The sequence below is a fragment of the Hyla sarda genome, chromosome 4, assembly GCF_029499605.1.
Source record: "Hyla sarda isolate aHylSar1 chromosome 4, aHylSar1.hap1, whole genome shotgun sequence".
Taxonomy (NCBI): Eukaryota; Metazoa; Chordata; class Amphibia; order Anura; family Hylidae; genus Hyla; species Hyla sarda.
The window spans coordinates 272679760-272701979 of NC_079192.1; the positions used below are offsets into that span (position 1 = coordinate 272679760).

Sequence of the window (22220 nt, forward strand, 5' to 3'; positions counted from 1 at the left end):
CCAAATATATATATACATTTTTACTTTATATATTTTTTCTTTCTTCTGTGTACAGGGCTTTTTAGTAGCTCCCTATTTAAAGTACTAATGTTTTAAATGTATTAGAAAACACAGTAGTGTTTGTTGTTTTTCCTTAAATCGTGGGAGTATTTTCATTTTTATTTTTCCCCAGTAAAAAAAAAGTACATTCTCGACTGAGCAGGTAGATTCCAACTGTGTATGGATCTGCACACATCCTCTTGCAGTGATTTCTCTGTGTAGATGCGACTACCTCTGTTTCCTTCAGAGAAATGATGGTGCTTCCTGCTGGAGTTGTTGCCAGATGAAGGAAAGGCGGATCAGCTGCACAGCTTCCTGAAAATTCATTGAAGGGAAAAGCCCAAAGAATGTTTGGATGATAAATGCATTGTTCTGTGCTGAATCCAAGTGGTGGGACCAAGTCCTCTCTCCAGGGGTAAAGAACATCTTGTACCTTATCAGCAGCAGGTCACTGCATTCCACAGTACTCTATCACACTGTCCTTCTCAATTGGTAACAGCTGGAAATCAATTCAGCACAATATATCTGGTTATGTATTTAATGTTTAAGACAGACAAGCTTCTACAAATGAAAGACACATGGCTATATTTCTATCTCGGGTTGTTTCTGCCATTAGCAGAGGTGCAAGGGATTGTAATCGGCCCCACCTCCTCCATCTTGCAGAAAATCAAAGAATTGGATCACAGCAATGTGGAAGTATTGCTGTTCCTTTTAAAGGAAAAATGTCCTAATGAAAATGCAGATCTGAGAGGTGCATTTCCGAGAAGTCCTGGCACCGTCATGTTTCCCCGGCACCAGCTGTCTGCAGAATCCACCATGTGAACATAGCTTAAAGGGGTACTCCAGTGAAAAACAAGTGTTTTTTTAAAATCAACTGGTGCCAAAAAGTTAAAGGGGTTCTCCGGTGCTTAGACATCTTATCCCCTATCCAAAGGATAGGGGATAAGATGCCTGATCGCGGGAGTCCTGCCGCTGGGGACCCCCGTGATCTTGCACGCGGCACCCCGTTTGTAATCAGTCCTCGGCGCATTAAAAACTCCACCGGGAGTCCTGATTTAGCTTCTCAGTATCGGCCATTCAGGGCTCCCCGCTGGGGATAAAAAAATGAAAGTTAAGACACACCATACATCGCAGGGTTGCGGACCATGCCGCCCGTTCCCCTGCTTAATAACTTCTGATCGCATCGGGTCTCAAGTGAAACCCAGTGCGATCAATCCCTCAGCCCCTGTACTACGACCCCCATCATGGAACAGACTGTTACATGATGGGGGTAGTAGTACACACACTAATGTAGCCTCCCCAGCTGTCAGCAGACTCCCGCAGCCAGGGAATTACTACTCTCATCATAGAAACAGGTCTGTTCCATGATTGGAGTAGTAGTAGTCCCTCAGCACTGCAGGAGTCTGCTGATGTCACCTCTTCTGAGCATGCTCTGAAGTAATAACTGATATTGTTAACCGGGTGCAAATGGATGACATAAAGGCTCATCTGTTTGCCATAGACTTCAATGTTGGGGACAGCGCAGCGCTGGGATAATTCATTGGGGGGGGGGGGGGGGGAGAAGCAGAGCAGCACCCACGGGTGACATATGATTGGAGGGGTGGGGGAGTGGAAAATACTGTTAAATACCGTGGAACCGCCATAACTTACAAAAATACTGTGATACACATATTTGGTCTTGCCGCCCAGCTCTATCCCCTTCCCCCTTGTATGGGCTATACCACCTCTGTTTCTTACCTGTGGCCAGATAGGAGGGGCAACACATTCTCTGGTGGTCCATCCCATTTAGTGAAGAGGGGGCCAGCACACATAATCTTCCACTTCCTACATCTTCTCTCTGTAGCTATTGTGATTCTGGCCTTTAGCACAGAGCCTGACAACCGGGGACTCTCCATAGCTGCAGAAGATGGGGTGTGCTGGGCCCCCTCCTCACTAAACAGGCTCCCGAGGACCACATATATACATAGTGATGATCGCTAAGTGTATGTCAACTGTAGAAATTAACTGATCAACCGATTTAATGGATTATGAAAATAGTTGACGACTATTTTCATAATCTATTAGTTATCGATTAGTTTTAGCTGTAATGACATGTACAGTATAAATCCCTTGTGTGAAACCTGTAGAACAAGGAAGGAATGTCTGTTATTCCTTAGATGCTAATGGCATTCTTACAGTCACAAAGGACCATATTTACTAATGTGGTCTAATTCTTAGCCATGGCAAACTTATGGCTCAGTACACAAGGCAATATTTGAATGAATAGGCAGATATTGTCCTGGACCAGCAGACACTCGTTTCTCCGCTAATCTTTTAGTTTTAACCTGCTATTAAAGAGGTATTCCAGGAAAACACTTATTTTTTTTTTATTTTTTTTTTATTTTTTTTATCAACTGGCTCCAGAAAGTTAAACAGATTTGTAAATTAAAAAAAATCTTAATCCTTTCCATAATTATCAGCTGCTGAAGTTGAGTTGTTTTTCTGTCTGGCATCAGTGCTCTCTGCTTGTTTCGGGACCTGCACAGAGTATAAAAGGTTTGCTATGGGGATTTGCTTCTACTCTGGACAGTTCCCGAGACAGGTGTCATCAGAGAACACTTAGACAGAAAAGAACAACTCAACTTCAGCAGCTCATAAGTACTGAAAGGATTAAGATTTTTTACAAATCTGTTTAACTTTCGAGAGAGAGAGAGAGTTTAATATATATTTTTTTTCCTGGATAACCCCTTTAACCCCTAGATTTATTGGCAGCACATCTAATCGTCTAATAGGGGTCGTTTGCCTGAATAATGAAAATGATAAAAGCAAACGCCCTCTGTGCACAGCCATAGGCTCTTTAACCCCTTAAGGACTCAGCCCATTTTGGCCTTAAGGACTCAGACAATTTAATTTTTACGTTTTCATTTTTTCCTCCTCGCCTTCTAAAAATCATAACGCTTTTATATTTTCATCCACAGACTAGTATGAGGGCTTATTTTTTGCGTGACCAGTTGTCCTTTGTAATGACATAACTCATTATATCATAAAATGTATGGCGCAACCAAAAAACACTATTTTTGTGGGGAAATTAAAACGAAAAACGCAATTTTGCTAATTTTGGAAGGTTTTGTTTTCACGCCGTACAATTTCTGGTAAAAATGACATGTGTTCTTTATTCTGAGGGTCAATACGATTAAAATGATACCCATTATTACATACTTTTATATTATTGTTGCGCTTAAAAAAAATCACAAACTTTTTAACCAAATTAGTACGTTTATAATCCCTTTATTTTGATGACCTCTAACTTTTATTTTTCCCTATAAGCGGCGGTATGGGGGCTCATTTTATGCGCCATGATCTGTACTTTTTTTTGATACCACATTTGTATATAAAAAACTTTTAATACATTTTTTATAATTTTTTTTTTAATAAAATGTATTAAAGTAGGAATTTGGGACTTTTTAAAATTTTTTTCGTTCACGCCGTTCACCGTACGGGATCATTAACATTTTATTTTAATAGTTCGGACATTTACGCACGCGGCGATACCAAATATGTCTATAAAAAATGTTTTTTACGCTTTTTGGGGGTAAAATAGGAAAAAACGGACGTTTTACTTTTTTATTGGGGGAGGGGATTTTTCACTTTTTTTTTACTTTTACTTTTACATTTTTTTACATTTTTTTTTACACTTGAATAGTCCCCATAGGGGACTATTCATAGCAATACCATGATTGCTAATACTGATCTGTTCTATGTATAGGACATAGAACAGATCAGTATTATCGGTCATCTCCTGCTCTGGTCTGCTCGATCACAGACCAGAGCAGGAGACGCCGGGAGCCGCACGGAGGAAGGTGAGGGGACCTCCGTGCGGCGTTATGAATGATCGGATCCCCGCAGCAGCGCTGCGGGCGATCCGATCGTTCATTTTAATCGCGAACTCCCGCAGATGCCGGGATCTGTATTGATCCCGGCACCTGAGGGGTTAATGGCGGACGCCCGCGAGATCGCGGGCGTCGGCCATTGCCGGCGGGTCCCTGGCTGCGATTAGCAGCCGGGATCAGCCGCGCATGACACGGGCATCGCTCCGATGCCCGCGGTTATGCTTAGGACGTAAATGTACGTCCTGGTGCGTTAAGTACCACCTCACCAGGACGTACATTTACGTCCTGCGTCCTTAAGGGGTTAAACAAGTGCTGATCTATAATATTAATGTTCATATAAACAGGCTGTGGAATAGGGCCCACAGACCTTCTTCTACAAATGCTTCAGATTTATTAATGGCTCGTGCTGGTTGATTGTGCACGTCTTTCCTGAAAAGTCATTCCCTTTCTGCTAAGCCACACCTCTTGGCTTAAAATGCATCTCTAATGCAAGATAATGGAGCATTTCATTCTACTTTTTTTTACATTTAGCAATATCTGTAAGTACTGTGTGTGTGTGTGTAAATATGTCATAAAACAATAGTACTGTGTCTTCTACTAGCAGACACAGGCATGTATTTGTACTTTCTGTCCTAACATTGGCCTATCTCTCAGATTTTACTGCATAGCCTTGTAGGGTAGAATGAGGCTGGTGATGGGATAAGCTCTTTACACAATAATAATATGGAGAACTCTGACTGCTCAGTGTGACACTCCTCCACACAGGTCTGATTATCTTCCTGGTTATTTTCTCTCGCTTGTTGTTCTGAGCGCCTGTAGTTTTTTACTTTATCTTCTGTTCTCAGCTCCCACATCATTCTTGGTTCTCCTGCAGGTGTCTATATCAACGAGGAAAGGGAGAAAAGCTGCTTCCAGATATCTTTTTATGGAAAAGGCTAAACTTTCCTAATTTGTATCTCCCCCCCCCCCCGCAGCATTAATTTAGCCAGTATTAATTTAGAACTTTGTGCACATGATTTGTACATGATCTGCATCACTTGGCTTAGGACACACTTTTTATGTAACAGTTAGCAAAAACTGTTCTGTAGCCACCCTTACAGCAGTCTACATTGTACAGTGATCCCTCAACTTACAATGGTCTCAACATACAATAGTTTCAACATACAATGGTCTTTTCTGGACCATCGTAAGTTGAAACCAGACTCAACATACAATGTACAGACAGTCCAGATATGTGAAACGTGTCAATGGCCGGAAGAACCGACCAATCAGAATGGGCATTCACTGGTAAAACCCCTGTATTACTGAAGCGTATGCACTGGGAGTGTCTAGTAGCGCGCCCTACAGTACAGGGAGGTATTACATGTTCTGTACACTTTACCTGTACCAGGGTTACCTGCTCCTCTGGACACCAGGTGAGGGCGACTCCATTACTTTTTAGGACACTGTGTACTGTACAGGACCCTGAAGAAGCTCCTGTCCTCTACATAGACCAGTTTATCCCAAGCAGGGTGGCCCCAGCTGTTGCAAAACTACAACTCCCAGCATGCCCGGACAGCCGTTGGCTGTCCGGGCATGCTGCGAGTTGTAGTTTTGCAACAGCTGGAGGCTCCCTGCTAGGGAAACACTGACATAGACAGTGATTTACAGCTCCCAGCAGCTCTTTCTTTTATATATAAGGATTTGCTTTATCTATATTAGTTATCTACTTATTTTTCTTTAATCCTGACTTTTTCCTATTTTTGGATGACATTTTGGTGCCTTCAGAATCAATTACCAGGTTTCCATAGAGTTATGGTCTCAACATACAATGGTGGCCCTGGAACCAATTAATATTGTAACTAGAGGGACCACTGTATAGTGTATGGCTAGTTCTGATATAGTGCGCCTGACATCAGTACAAATAGTTTCAGCTGGGGACTTCATTGAATTTCTAGAACAGATGGGTTAAATGAAAAAAGTTTTTCTAGTCTTGGCTCGGCGGTGACATGTTAATGAGCTGGTACTCTACCAATCTCGGGCTATTACAGCAGTACAGCTCTGCTCTTGGGCCACAATGTTGTCTGAGATGTAGGCGGCTGTAGAGAAGATCACAGTCTTAGACTATATATGGGCCTTGAGTAAGTGCTTGTGCTTTATTTATATCTCTAGGCTGCTCGAGTAGTTGCAGAGTCAGAACAAATGTTGTTTTGGAAGTTGTCCAGCCCTGAAGGCAGATTTCTACACGTCTATTAAGCAGAACATTTCCCAGCAACTCGCAGTGAAGAGTAGGTACATGAGATGGGTTGTGTATGCTTCTTTCTCCCCTAACTGGGAATGCAGACAGTTAGAAGTCATAGAGCTCACTAGAGAAGAGCTCATTTTCCCAAAATGTGTTTCAGGTCTGCTTCCGATGGCCGATTTAATTAAATTGGTTAAGCCCGAATAAGTTTGGTCCAAATTAAGTGCCCCAATAGCCCCGAAATTTGGGTAAGACATTCTGAGGTTTCAAGTTGTTCTCCTGTGCAGGATAGGGTTCCCAGCAGCAGTACAGTATGGAACATGGACAATACAGGAGATGTGCGGCTGTGTAGGGCTTGTGGTAGCAGACTTCACCTTTTTAAGAGATTTGTCTAAAACAAATATCAAAAGTTTTACTATGTAAAAGAGTCCTTTTTATTTATAAAAAAATTTAAAATGAAAACTTTTATTTTTCCTTCAAATAAACTCTGTGACTGCTTGTTCTATTATGGTTCAAGCTGTGTATTTAACCCCTTCAGGACGGAGCCCATTTTGGCCTTAAGGACCGGAGCGTTTTTTGCACATCTGACCACTGTCACTTTAATCATTAATAACTCTGGAATGCTTTTAGTTATCATTCTGATTCCGAGATTGTTTTTTCGTGACATATTCTACTTTAACATAGTGGTAAATTTTTGTCGATACTTGCATCCTTTCTTGGTGAAAAATCCGTAAATTTGATGAAAAATTTGAAAATTTTGCATTTTTCTAACTTTGAAGCTTTCTGCTTGTAAGGAAAATGGATATTACGAATACATTTTTTTTTGGTTCACATATACAATATGTCTACTTTATGTTTGCATCATAAAATTGACGTGTTTTTACTTTTGGAAGACACCAGAGGGCTTCAACGGTCAGCAGCAATTTTCCGATTTTTCACAAAATTTTCAAACTCAGTATTTTTCAGGGACCAGTTCAGGTTTGAAGTGGATTTGAAGGGTCTTCATATTAGAAATACCCCATAAATGACCCCATTATAAAAACTACACCCCCCAAAGTATTCAAAATGACATTCAGTAAGTGTTTTAACCCTTTAGGTGTTTCACACGAATAGCAGCAAAGTGAAGGAGAAAATTCACAATCTTCATTTTTTACACTCACATGTTCTTGTAGACCCAATTTTAGAATTTTTACAAGGGGTAAAAGGACAAAATTTTTACTTGTATTTGTAGCCCAATTTCTCTCGAGTAAGCACATACCTCATATGTCTATGTAAAATGTTCGGCGGGCGCAGTAGAGGGCTCAGAAGGGAAGGAGCGACAAGGGGATTTTGGAGAGTACGTTTTTCTGAAATGGTTTTTGGGGGGCATGTTACCTTTAGGAAGCCCTTATGGTGCCAGAACAGCAAAAAAACCCCACATGGCATACCATTTTGGAAACTAGACCCCTCGGGGAATGTAACATGGGATAAAGTGAACCTTAATACCCCACAGGTGTTTCACGACTTTTGCAAATGTAAAAAAAAAAAAAAAATTTTACCTAAAATGCTTGTTTTCCCAAAAAATTTTTATTTTTAAAAAGGGTAATAGCAGAAAATACCCCTAAAAATTTGAAGCCCAATTTCTCCCGATTCAGAAAACACCCCATATGGGGGTGAAATGTGCTCTGCTGGCGCACTACAGGTCTCAGAAGAGAAGGAGTCACATTTGGCTTTTTGAAAGCGAATTTTGCTCTGGGGGCATGCCGCATTTAGGAAGCCCCTATGGTGCCAGGATAGCAAAAAAACCCCCACATGGCATACCATTTTGGAAACTAGACCCCTCGGGGAACGTAACAAGGGGTTAAGTGAACCTTTATACCCCACAGGTGTTTCACGACTTTTGCATATGTAAAAATTTTTTTTTTTTTTTTACCTAAAATGCTTGTTTTCCCCAAAATTTTACATTTTTAAAAAGGGTAAAAGCAGAAAATACCCCCCAAAATTTGTAACACAATTTCTCCCGAGTACGGCGATACCCCATATGTGACCCTAAACTGTTGCCTTGAAATACGACAGGGCTCCAAAGTGAGAGCGCCATGCGCATTTGAGGCCTAAATTAGGGATTGCATAGGGGTGGACATAGGGGTATTCTACGCCAGTGATTCCCAAACAGGGTGCCTCCAGCTGTTGCAAAACTCCCAGCATGCCTGGACAGTCAACGGCTGTCCGACAATACTGGGAGTTGTTTTGCAACAGCGGGAGGCTCCGTTCTGGAAACAGTGGCGTACCAGACGTTTTTCATTTTTATTGGGGAGGGGAGGGGGGCTGTGTAGGGGTATGTGTATATGTAGTGTTTTTTACTTTTTATTTTATTTTTTGTGGTAGTGTAGTGTAGTGTTTTTAGGGTACAGTCGCACGGGCGGGGGGTTCACAGTAGTTTCTCGCTGGCAATTTGAGCTGCAGCAGAAAGTTTGCGGCAGCTCAAATTTGCAGCCAGATACTTACTGTAATCCTCCGCCCATGTGAGTGTACCCTGTACGTTCACATTGGGGGGGGGGACATCCAGCTGTTGCATAACTACAACTCCCAGCATGCCCGTTGGCTGTCGGTGACTGCTGAGAGTTGTAGTTTTGCAACAACTGTAGGTACACTGGTTATGTATCACTGAGTTTGTGACCTAACTCAGTGTTTCACAACCAGTGTGCCTCCAGCTGTTGCAAAACTACAACTCCCAGCATGTACGGTGCATGGTGTAAGGTGACTGCTGAGAGTTGTAGTTTGCAACAGCTGGAGGCACACCGGTCGTGAAACACTGAGTTAGGTAAAAAAAAACTCTTGAGTTTCACAACCAGTGTGCCTTCAGCTGTTGCAAAACTACAACTCTCAGCAGTCACCGACAGCCAACGGGCATGCTGGGAGTTGTAGTTATGCAACCAGCAGATGCACCACTACAACTCCCAGCATGCACTTTAGCTGTTTGTGCAAGCTGGGAGTTGTAGTTATACAACAGCTGAAGGTACACTTTTCCATAGAAATAATGTGCCTCCAGCTGTTGCAAAACCATAAGTCCCAGCATGCCCATAAGGGAATGCTGGGAGTTGTGGTGGTCTGCCTCCTGCTGTTGCATAACTACAGCTCCCAGCATGCCCTTTTTGCATGCTGGGAGCTGTTGCTAAGCAACAGCAGGAGGCTGTAACTCACCTCCTGCTGTTGCTTCATCGCTGGACTGTCCCTCGCCGCCGCAGCTGCTCCTGGGGCCCCGATCCCAACAGGGGCGCCGGGGATCGGGGTCCCCAGCACCGGGGGTCGTCTTCCCGCACCCGCTCACGCCCTCCGGAAGAGGGGCGGAGCGGGTGCGGGAGTGACACCCGCAGCAGGCGCCCTGATTGGTCGGCCGGTAATCCGGCCGACGAATCAGGGCGATCGTGAGGTGGCACCAGTGCCACCTCACCCCTGCAGGCTCTGGCTGTTCGGGGCCGTCAGAGACGGCCCCGAACAGCCAGTAATTCCGGGTCACCGGGTCACCGGAGACCCGATTGACCCGGAATCGCCGCAGATCGCTGGACTGAATTGTCCAGCGATCTGCGGCGATCGCCGACATGGGGGGGCATAATGACCCCCCTGGGCGATATGCCGGGATGCCTGCTGAACGATTTCAGCAGGCATCCGGCTCCGGTCCCCAACCGGCTAGCGGTGGGGGCCGGAATTCCCACGGGCGTATGGATACGCCCTCGGTCCTTAAGGACTCGGGATGCAGGGCGTATCCATACGCCCTATGTCCTGAAGAGGTTAAAGTATTATCCAAGAATAGAGAAACAGAGCTAATTTGCTCCAGAAAACAGCACCACACCTGTCCTCAGGTTGTGTGTGGTATAACAACTTTGCTTGATTGGCTTTGAAGGGAAAATGACAGCATGGTCACCTGCACTAACTTAAATATACAGTTCGGAAATGACCTTTACCTTCTTTTCTCTGCTTAAAGCAATGTTACCACAACCATGATAAGCCTAGTTCCTATCCTGTAGCGTATGTTTTTGTCAGTCCCTAAGGCTTCTTTTACACTGCCATTAGGACACGACAGTGTGACTGCCATCAAGGAGCCAGGGAGAATAGCGGGAGAAAAATCACTGCATGTGCCATCTTTTCTCCCACTACTCCACCTACATAACGTGCTTGACGGACCCCATTATAGTAAATTATATCCTTTTGGGACCTGTTATTGCCCGTTGTGCCCTGTCTTAATATCGGCCATTTAAAGGCTGAAAGAAGAAAGAACGGCCGTTTAAGGACAGGGAACAACGCCAGTGTGATAGTAGCCTTACAAGGATGTCTGTTTCTAGGTTGATACTTTTCCATTACAATAATCCTGAATTTCAGTTGGGTGATTGTGGACAGAAGCACTTGTTTCCCATTTTTGCTAAATTGTTTTTGTTTTTTGCTTTTACATAGGATGTTGAGAAGGAAAGAGATCCTTTGTCGTACCTTAGTAAGGAAGAAACCAAAGAGAAGATCCAGCTTTATAATGCTGCAGTCACCGACAAGTTAAAGATGACCCTAGTAGGTGGAATAGTGTGTGCGTCTATCATGATGCGTGAAAATAATCTTTTCAGCACTTACCATAAACTGATTATATGGTTTTAGTCTCTTAAACATCATTATAGTATTTTATAGTAATTGGCTTTTCTGAGGGAAGATCCAGTACTTAACCTTTTAAAGCCAGTTTAATAATCCAGTAAAAATGTGTTGAGGATTTTATATCCTTTAGTTGCTTTTAGTATTTTATTTTTTTAATATAGAAAACAATGTGACCATGGCTGCATTATGCCTCTGTAATCTTGTAATATTGGTGCAGTATGGCAGTACTAGTGGTTTTTAAGAAATCCACAATAGCAAACACTTTACTGGAACGTTTACATCTTAGTTATCCAGGATTAAAAAAACATAGCGGATTTCTTCATAAACAGCACCACACCTGCCCTCCAGGTTGTATGTGTGTGTGTTATTGCAGCTCTGTTCCATTGAAGTGAATGGAGCATACTTGTAATATCATAAACAACCAAAGGACTGGTGTGGTTTTTGGAAGAAGGGTGTAAATGTATGCCCTTGTCCTGCTTCCAAGGAGCACTTATGAGCTGAACGCGCTTCATACTTGGTGGGTCAAGGATGCTATCGGCAGCCAGAACCTGTGGCTTATGGCGGACATAGCTGACTGGGCCATGCCCGACCCTTTAGATGCAGCGTTCCAAATTGATTGCAGCATTTACAACAGGGGGAAAAAATTGCTGTTAGCTCGGGGCCACCGCAACAAAATCACAGGGTCCCGATCAGCTGAGATGCTGGGCCGAGGTTTCTTCCAAATGTCTGTCCTATTCAATCGGTGCTCCTTCCCTGCAGACAGCCTGTAGTAATGAAGCATTGGAACAATGCTGTTCTGTGGGACAAGATTGTTCAATGTAAGCAACTGAAAGATTGCATGTCATGGATAAAAAAAGGAAAATAAAGAGATACGATATTTACCGTTATATAATCTAATAAATTTGTCTCTCCCCCCCCCCCCCCCCCCTTTTTCCTTTTTGTTCACATAAAATAAACAAAATACGTGTTATCGGTGCATGCTGAAATTACTGATCTATTTAAATGTTAATGAAACCACTGGGTCAGTGGCGTAAATATAAAAAAAGCCAAAGTCCAGAATTGCAGATTTTTGGTCACTTCATGTAGTAGAAAAAAAGGATTTAAAAGGCATTCAGATAAGTTGCATCATAACAAAATGGTACAGATTAAACACTATAGATAACTGTGTTAAAAATTAGCCTTCACAAGACCCTGTAAACGGGGAAAAAATAGGATAAAAGAACCATACTATACACCCATCACAAAATACCAAATTATGTTAAATGATTGTAGTTTTGGCACATTGAATTAGGTCATATGTGAATGTGATGTCCTTAGAAATATGACATGGTTTCCTTGACACTTTTTTCTTTTTTTTTTTTTCAACAGAACACCAATGGGATATACACAGGCTTCATCAAAGTACAGATGGAACTTAGACGACCAATCACTGTACGGACACGAACAAATGCACAAAGCCATGCCAACGGCAATGGAAATGATACTGCCTTCTACTTGCCCAAGGGCAGCATAAATATTTTGCATATTAGCAGCACCAACACTGTTCGAGAAGTCATTGAGGCCTTGTTGAAAAAGTTCTTGGTTGCAGACAATCCTGCCAAGTTCGCACTTTATAAGCGCTGTCAGAAGGAAGATCAAGGTAAGATACTTAAAGGGGTACTCCACTGCTCAGCATTTGGAACAAACTGTTCCGAACGCTGGAGCGGAAGCTCATGACATCATAGCCCCACCCACTCATGACGTCACTCCCCGCCTGCTCAATGCAAGTCTAAGAAAGGAGAAATGCTAGCACAGGCTTCCAGTATCCGTAGTTTCAGGTGCTGCACATCTCGTATCTTCACACCATAGACAATTGCTTTCAGATGACCCCAAAGATGATAAATCTATGGCGGTCAAATCGGTAGACCTTGGGGGCCATTCAACTGGCTCACGATGACCAATCCACTTTCCAGGAAACTGTTCATCTAGGAATGCTCAGACCTGGCACATTCCCTGAGTTTTTCCAGCAAGATGGTGCACCACCACATTATGGGTGCCAGGTCTGAGCATTCCTAGATGAACAGTTTCCTGGAAAGTGGATTGGTCGTCGTGGGCCAGTTGAATGGCCCCCAAGGTCTCCCGATCTGACACCCTTAGACTTTCATCTTTGGGGTCATCTGAAGGCAATTGTCTATGCTGTGAAGATATGAGATGTGCAGCACCTGAAACTACGGATACTGGAAGCCTGTGCTAGCATTTCTCCTGCGGTGTTGCTATCAGTGTGTGAAGAGTGGGAGAAGAGGGTTGCATTGACAATCCAACACAATGGGCAGTACATTGAACACATTTTATATGTGGTCAGAAATGTGTAACTCATGAAAGAATAAAGTTTACATTAAAACCAAGCACATCATTGTTCTTCTGAAATTCCCAATAAGTTTGTGTCACATGAACCTCTTCCTATTGAAAAAACAAAAGTTGGATTCAAAATGTCCACTGTGGTCACCATTCAGCTTGAAAAGTTTCCCCCCTCACATATACTAATGTGCCACAAACAGGAAGTTAATATCACCAACCATTCCCATTTTATTAAGGTGTATCCATATAAATGGCCCACCCTGTATGTAAAAAAAAAACACTAACTGGCTCAGAGCCCAGCCTCCCCTGCATGTAGAATGACCTTTGCATAGGTCACTGCATGCATAGAAATCTCTACCTTTTAATGTGAATAGGGTTTGAGCCAGACTATTGTGCTGTTGAAAACTACTTGGGGAGAATAAAAGGTTAGTCAGAATAAAAGGATAAGAGTGAAAAAACATGTTTGTCTCTAATCAGTACAATGTAGGCGATGAAATGCGCAAGTGATTAAACCAGTCATACCAAAGAATTTACATCTGTGTTCTTACTCAGCCAAATAAATCAATGACTATGCTTACTGATTGTATATCTATTTGGCTGAAAATCAGTCCATAACTAATCACTAGTTATTAGTTATTATTAGTAATAACCAATTACTAGTTAAATAATTCTGCCATCAGATAAGACACAAAGCAGGTAAACTGCAGTCAATGGTTTGGATCACATAAAGTAGGAGCTCTATATCGATGGCTAAGTATATGTTTCCGTGGTAAAACTGGCTTATACTTGATGGATTAGTTTGTTTTATTGAATCATTGGTTCTACATTTGTAACTACTGTAATGACCTAGTGCAGACGGTGGTTACCTCGATGTGTACCTGTCACTTAAAACTTGTGAAAAGTACATTTTAAGGATTGGTTAATGCCCTGAGTACTATAATTGGGAAGACAGAGTGGTAACATTCGATATCCGTTTTAATACTACTGGGGGTTGACACGTGAGTGTTCTACATTTTACATCTTTAGCCCAGAATACTATGCCCACTTTTTTTGTTTCTTAGTTCATTTGTGAACTTACTGTACCTGCCATTTAGAAAGAGAAACTATTTTGATATGTTGGAAATTTTCCAAGGATAAATCAGCCTTGTTGAGCATTAGACCAGGTACAGTTATTTTCAGCAATCTGGAGTTATGTGTGGGATCACTAGATAAAACTAGCTGGCTTTATTGCATCTGATGTCCCACCCGCTCGGTAGGCTGAAATATATGGTGCTAGGCTCATGGATCATCTGGGAAAGTTTCCCTGTGTACTAGTTCCACTGGATTAATAAAAAAACTTTGCATAGTTTTTAGATCAGGCATTGCCTCACCAGACCGCAACTATATCTGATTTATGGACATAGATGAATACTGCCTTACAAAGCAGCACAGCTTTCTTGGTTGCCAGAGTCAGACATTTTATGGTGATGTCCAAACAACGTAAGATATTAACTTTATGAACTAATCCAATCACTAGATTACAGGACATACACTGCTCAAAATAAAGGGAACACTGCGATAACACATCTTAGATCTGAATGAATGAACTAATCGTATGAAATATTTTCATCTTTCCATAGTTGAATGTGCTGACAAAATCACACACAAATTATCAATGGAAATCAAATGTATCAACCCATGGAGGTCTGCATTTGGAGTCACACTCAAAATCAAAGTGGAAAACCACACTACAGGCTGATCCAACTTTGATGTAATGTCCTTAAAACAAGTCCAAATGAGGCTCAGTTGTGTGTGGCCTCCACGTGCCCGTATGATCTCCCTACAATGCCTGGGCATGCTCCTGATGAGGTGGCGGATGGTCTCCTGAGGGATGTCCTCCCAGACCTGGACTAAAGCATCCGCTAACTCCTGGACAGTCTGTGGTGTAACGTGGCGTTGGTGGATGGAGCAAGACATAATGTCCCAGATGTGCTCAATCGGATTCAGGTCTGGGGAACGGACGGTGTAGTCCATAGCATCAATGCCTTCCTCTTGCAGGAACTGCTGACACACTCCAGCCACATGAGGTGTAGCATTGTCTTGCATTAGGAGGAACCCAGGGCCCAACCACACCAGCATATGGTCTCACAAGGGGTCTGAGGAGCTCATCTCTGTACCTAATGGCAGTCAGGCTACCTCTGGCAAGCACATGAAGGGCTGTGTGGCCCCCCCAAAGAAATGCCACCCCACACCTATACTGTCCCACCGCCAAACCAGTCATGCTGGAAGATTTTGCAGGCAGCAGAATGTTGTCCACGGCGTCTCCAGGCTCTGTCACGTCTGTCACGTGCTCAGTGTGAACCTGTTTTCATCTGTGAAGAGCACAGGGCGCCAGTGGTGAATTTACCAATCTTGGTGTTCTCTGGCAAATGCCAAACGTCCTGCACGGTGTTGGGCTGTAAGCACAACCCCCACCTGAGGCCCTCATACCACCCTCATGGAGTCTGTTTCTGACCATTTGAGTGGACACATGCACATTTCTGGCCTGCTGGAGGTCATTTTGCAGGGCCCTGGCAGTGCTCTCCCTTGCACAAAGGCGGAGGTAGCTGTCCTGCTGCTGGGTTGTTGTCCTCCTACAGCCTCCTCCACATCTCCGTATGTACTAGCCTGTCTCCTGGTAGCGCCTCGATGCTTTGGACACTACGCTGACTGACACAGCAAACCGTCTCGCCACAGTTCGCATTGATGTGCCATGCTGGAGTAGCTGCACTCCGTCTCATGCTACCACTAGAGTGAAAGCACCACCAGCATTTAAAAGTGACCAAAACATCATCCAGGAAGCATAGGAACTGGGAAGTGGTCTGTGGTCACCAACTGCAGAACCACTCCTTTATTGGGGGGTGTCTTGCTAATTGCCTATAATTTCCACCTGTTCCATTTGCACCACAGTATGTGAAATTGATTGTCAATCAGTGTTGCTTCCTGAGTGGACAGTGTGATTTCACAGAAGTGTGATTGACTTAAACAACACAATGTAACTCTAAGTGTTCCCTTTATTTTTTTGAACAGTGTACAGGTCTTCCTAACAAAGCAGTGGCAAAGTTTATTATTATACGAGACGGATGTACTAGAATAAAGCTAAATTGTGTGTCTTTCCTTCCCAGTGTACATGTGTAGGTTGTCTGACAGAGAGCACCCACTCTATCTTCGGCTGGTAGCTGGACCCAATCTCGAAACCTTAAGCTTTGTTTTACGAGAACACGAAACAGGAGATGTCATGGTGAGAAATAAAAAATTATTTATTTTACTTTTCCACTCTCATACTACTGAATACCAGTGCATTGTGTGGCTCTTGGATTACAAGTGAGAACATCATCCTCAACTAACTGTGAAAAATAAAGCAGCTTCGCTTATTGCATATGGAAGACAATAAGAAAATTCGACCCGTATCTGGTTTTCTGACCGGACCTAAAACCATTGTATACTACGGTTTTAGGTCTGGTCACAAAACCAGATACAGGACAGAAATGAGCCGGAGTTAAACGGTGACTGTGGTCGGCTCATTAGTCGATGGATTTCAGCGCTGGTCCGGCCGGGGTACGGGAGCGCACGGTTTTCCCCTCCTCCAGCCGAATCCGGCAGCCGTAGGCTGAAAACATGGTGTGAAAGCACCCTTATGCTGATGTCTCTGGTGTCAGGCAATGCTCTATCCTCTAGTGAGGTTAATAAAGAATAGAGGGAATGGTTTGCAAACGAGCCCACGTCACATCCCTAGGTAATGAACTCTCAGCACACACTCTTCTCTCTAGCAGAGTATTAGCCAATAAAAATGTATTTTTGATAGTTTTGTAAGGCTTGAAAAATACATATATGTCCATCCAATTCCGCGTATTGCCCTATAGTGTTGATCCAGAGGCAAAAAAAGCCCGGATGCAGCCATTGGCCTTTTTAAGATATACGCCCAGATTTATCAATCAGCCTGAAAGCCAATCACGGCTCAACTTTCATATATTAACAAGCTTTTGTAAAGTGAAAGCTGAGCAGTGATTGGTTACTTTGGGCAAAACCAGACCATTAGGGTTTCAGGCTGATTGATAAATCTGAGCCATTGTGTGTTTCCTTTTTAGTGTTCATGTACAATTCTATGTAAATCGATAGTTTAATAGTTATTGTAATCATGCTCTTTATGTGTTGGTTTTTGTATTTTATTTTTTATGGTGTTTATATAAAATACATTATAATTCCTATGTGTTATTCACGCCAGACTAACACTGACATGCAACCTATTAATTCCTGCCCTGTGTATGCTAGACGCACTTCTGCCATTGGCTTCTTAGGTACTGTTGCGGTACCCACAAGTCCATATCAGCCACACAGCATGAAAAAGCCCTAACTCATGTTTGATGTATTCATCACTCATTGTAAGGAGACTAAACCTGTCACCTCAATGTAGCGATTTTAACATTAAGAGGTCAAAACTGCTGCCAAATTCTCCTTTAGGGTAGGGTCACGTGTAACTGATCCACAGTGTAATCTATGCTGCAGATCCGCCGATGATCCTAGAGTGAGCCCACCTCCTGTGCCCATAAATCCACTACTATGAGCACACACAGGTCTGCGTCACTGTAGAAAACTGCGCGCTCATGCAGTTTGCTCTGACATCGCAGCTGTTCTCTACCTAGCTCAGGGAGCAGAGGAGCGGCTGCGATGTCTGAGAGTAAACTGCGCATGCATGTGCGTTTTTCTACAGTCATGTAGCAGCGGATTGGTGCTACAAGTGGGCACAGTCTCACTTCAGGGTCAGTCATTGGCAGATCCGCAGTGTAAAATATGCTGTGGATCCATTACATGTGACCCTAATCTTTTAAGTTGCTAATTGGATACTTTTTCATTTACAGGTCAGTCAGGACTGTGTGTTTGTGTGTGTGTATATATGTGTGTTATTATACAATGCTATATTTTTGTCTTGTAGTGGGAAGCATTCAGCATACCAGAACTGCAGAATTTCCTGCGTATCTTGGACAAGGAAGAAGATGAACAGCTGCAGAGTTTAAAGCGACGCTATTCGTGCTACAAGGAGAAACTAGAAGAAGCACTGGGTGGAGTACGTAAACCTGGCTAGGGTCATGGCCAAGAGGACCTGTGTGTTACAGTATGGCAGAGTGGTTCACACTCTGTCCAATGGAGACTAGGTTAGAAGGGAACGTGTCCATGGGAAAATAACTTGTCTGGCTTACCTTAAACTGGCCACATGGATATGATGGATTGACTCTTACCGGGACTATAAAGGCTGCCACTAAACATGTGGTGGTTGCTGCAGACAATCCAAAAATCACATTCAGTTTTAGATATTTTTATTTTTTTTCCATATAAATTATTCAAGCTTTAAGTCTGACAAAAAAATGATTGTTTTGAACTCATCAGGAATTAAGTTTTTTTTTTTTTTTTTTTTTTTTCTTTCGAAAATGTTTTTGCGACGAATGTCTGTTATAAAGTTGGGTTGAATCAGGTCAGTACCTGAAGATTCAGAAGAATTCATGAAGGTTGTAAGATGGTTCAGCCCAGCCGACAGAATAGCAAGTTTTGATCCTGGAGGCACAGATAAGTGGGAGCCCCTCCAATGCTGTGTTCTGGAGGGAAAACTGTTAAGGTTTTCTTAGGGTGTTGGCGTGTAGAATGTGCGAAGACCAACAGCAATGCACACAACTGTGTACAATTGACCTGTTGGCTATTTTCAAAGCTGCTAAGATGTATTGACATTCAGTCTTTTATTGAGCTGGAGGAAAAGCCTATGTTTTAGATGCCTAATGAACTGATGGGAAAAGGAGGTGTAATGATGGACTTTATTGGTTTACTGTATGTAGAGTTTTAGTTTGACAGATGCGATATGCTGGTATGCTGATAAGGAAGTTTGTCTGTCGGGGCACTTGCACAGCTACAGAGGGTAAGAATGTGATAGACAAGATATAAGTAATGGGTAGATTGCATACAGTGCTCAGAAATGCGGCACTACTACTATAAAGCCGTTGAATGAAAAGTACATGTTCTAAGAAAACCAAAGAACAAATGGATCTGATGGTGTTACTGTAATTTTGTTTTGTCATTTGAAGAAGTATTGTTTTATGACATTTTAGGTTTTTTTTTTTTGTTGTGTTTACGAGCAGTCACTATGTCTCGGTTTATTGTTTACTTATGTCAGCATGTTGACCTGGTGCGTTATAGCTAGTGCTACTAAAGTCACACGGATATAGTGACTCCTAGTGGCTGAACTGAAGGTTGTACTTCTACCACTTCATCTCATCATATAAAAAACCCAGGCTCACTATCTGTCATTCACATCTGGAATGTGGAACATTGAGGCGTGTGCAGGTAATAGGTCAACCACACAGAAATCCTAAATTTATAATGTAAGAGACACAAATATGGTTTGGCAATAGATCAACCTTGTTGTAATGGGTTGGGTTATAGGCCTATGTTTTGCTATGATAGGTTTGTTTTCTGTTACCTGAATATCAGGGGGATGCTGGATAGCAATGCTGCCTGTTAACCCACTAGTTTCACACTACACTGTTATCGCAGCTAAATGATGCTAGGAACAGGTTATGGATTAATGCTTGTCTCTGTTTTTTATGTTAATTATTAATTAATTTTTATTTTTAAGCTGTCTAAAATTTGTATTTCATCAAATGGTCAACTGTGAATGTGTGGATTATATCTTTTTTTATTTTATTTTTTTTACTTGAAATCTTTTAAATGGGCATATGAAATACTTTAGGCCTCAATGATACAATGTCTTATGCACTACACATGGTCTTTGATCAAGGACAATTACTGTATCAATGTGTCTCAGTTTTTTTTTTTTCCTTTTTAAATTATTTAAACAAAGTAAATTTATAAAATTTCTTACTATGTGCTTATTTGCATGTCTTACCCATAGTCCTTTGTGACCACCATGTGTGTTCACCGTGTGAGAACTTTTACAGACTTGGCACTGGAAATTTTTTGTTCTTAGACTGAACACACCTTTTTGGATATGAGGACTAGCATATATAAGGTCTTAAGTTCTTCTACCAAACTGCAATGCACACACTGCTTCTATCATATGCTTGATGGTACCAGGAAGTTACAATTACAGGAAGAAATGGGATTCAGAAACTGTTCTAATAAAGTTCTTCTATTTAAGAATTAAGAATTATGGTTTTATTTTATTTTTTTATATAAAATTCTTTCAATAATTTTTTACTTCAATTGAAGTCCAGTAGTGTACTTTTATATGCATGTGACATCGCTTCCAACACTGGTTTCTGTTTTGAAAGCTATGGCAGATCTTAAGGTTCAAATAAAAAAAAAAAATCTTGAAGTCAGCAGGTCCTGACTGTTGCCATTGCTGATGTTTTATGGAAAATAAAGTTTACAATAATGCATTGTGGAATTGGAACATAGTCGTCTTGAAGAAAAAGTAAATCCTGTAATAGTGGATTTTATATGTTCATCAGATGGGATCAACAACTAGCAGTCAGAAATTAACTCTAAAGGGGTTGTCTGGGGTTAGGAACAAGGGTCACTTTTTTTTTTTTTCTACCAGGAAAATCTCTCCATGGCCTGTGTCACATAATGCATTAGAGGAGTAGTCCAGTGCTGAAAAACGTATCCCCTATCCTAAGGATAGGGAATAAGTTTCAGATCGCAGGGGGCCCGACCACTGGGGCCCCCCACGATCTCCTGTACGGGGCCACGGCAGCCTTCGGTAGTCTCCGGCTCTGCTATAGAGATGTATTGAGGGGGCGTGTCAGCCGCCGCTTTGTGTGGTGGTCGACGCCCGCTATCTGGCCAGCGAGCTGGGGCCCCGTACAGGAGATCACGGGGGGGCCAGCGGTCGGACCCCCTGCGATCTGAAACTTATTCCCTGTCCTTAGAATACGGGCTAAGTTTGTCAGCACTGGACTACCCCTTTAAATCCCTGCACCGTGCCTCCTCTCATTCCCATTGCTTGAATGTATGTTTGTGGAATGTGCAGAGATAATATGATGGGTACGGTTCTCGGCAATGTTCTGCTGGGAAACCTAGAATCGTGCCATGTATGTTTGTACAACTTGACAGATCTAAGTACCCTTTTATGACAGTGGCTTTCAGCAGGATAATGTGCCCTGCCTCACTGCAAAAATGAATAATATGACAGGGTTTAAGGTGTTGACTTGACTGCCAAATTCCTCAAATCTCATTCCAATCGAGAATCTGTGGGAAATGCTGAAAAAAGTAGTATAATCCATGGGGACCCTACCTCACAACCTCTTGGTGCAAGATGCCTTGGGGGTGCCTTCAGGAATTCATGTGGAATCTAAATAGATCTTTTTGTAGAATGAGGGGGACCTACACAATATTGAGCACACGTTTAATGCTACGGCTGACTGATGTGAATGTGTCCTAAAATGGTACCACTAAAGGCTTTTAAATTTGGTTTCAGCAGGGTTCCAGGCCTGAGCATACCTGCCATTAGTTTGAATGCACTGCTTGTGAATGGGACATAGCTGCAATCCTAAAAGTCTGGTGGGACAGTACAAGCAGATGTAAGTTATGGAGTGGCTGTAGCACATGCTGGGGCACCGCAGCCCCTCAAACAGCTGATTGGTGCGGTGCTGATATTCAGATAGGCCGCCAGCTCTAAAAACCTGGCTAAATAACACATCTTATCCAGTATAATAGCGAGGTCCGCTTACATCTATGGTATGTTAACAAAATGCATTAAGCCTTTTAGAATGCTGTGTGCCGAACACTAAATATAGGCCTCATCCAGGAGACTGAATGCAGTAAAAGGATGTATACAGTGTGGTATGCGGTTTTGTTTCTCTTGATACAATTGTTACCTTTGTTTTATGATGACCCCTGTATAAATCTGCAGCATAAACAAGAGGGGCTATTGTTTGCACTACAGGTACATTTCTGCTTGGATTATGTGGCTTTGTCCATAGCGTCTGCAAAAGATTTCTCATTTACATTGCTGCTACTGTAAAATGCAGTCGATTTTCTGCATGCAAAGCTGCATACCCTCCCCGTGTGCGATCATTCGAAGAGCATGTTCACACAAATATTGACAGATTTCATGCTGTCGGCTTTAAAGGGGTACTCTGGCCCTGAAACATCTTATCGCCTATCCAAGTGAT

At 42.5% G+C, this 22220-nt stretch overlaps 1 protein-coding gene across 8 annotated transcripts in view; it reads left to right on the forward strand.

The window, feature by feature from the left end:
* Positions 1-20251, forward strand: part of RASSF3 (Ras association domain family member 3) — a 163797-nt gene extending 143546 nt beyond the window's left edge. For 7 of the 8 annotated variants that reach the window (XM_056574247.1, XM_056574249.1, XM_056574251.1 and 4 more), the window contains 4 exons: positions 10558-10665; positions 12112-12382; positions 16224-16339; positions 18032-20251. In XM_056574247.1, coding sequence (XP_056430222.1) covers positions 10558-10665; positions 12112-12382; positions 16224-16339; positions 18032-18181 — 645 coding nt within the window. In that variant the 3' untranslated portion in view covers positions 18182-20251. Of the gene's footprint in view, positions 1-6153; positions 6176-10557; positions 10666-12111; positions 12383-16223; positions 16340-18031 lie in introns of those variants that run through there. The other variant, XM_056574254.1, reaches the window with a different exon arrangement.
* The last annotated feature ends 1969 nt before the right edge of the window (positions 20252-22220 follow it).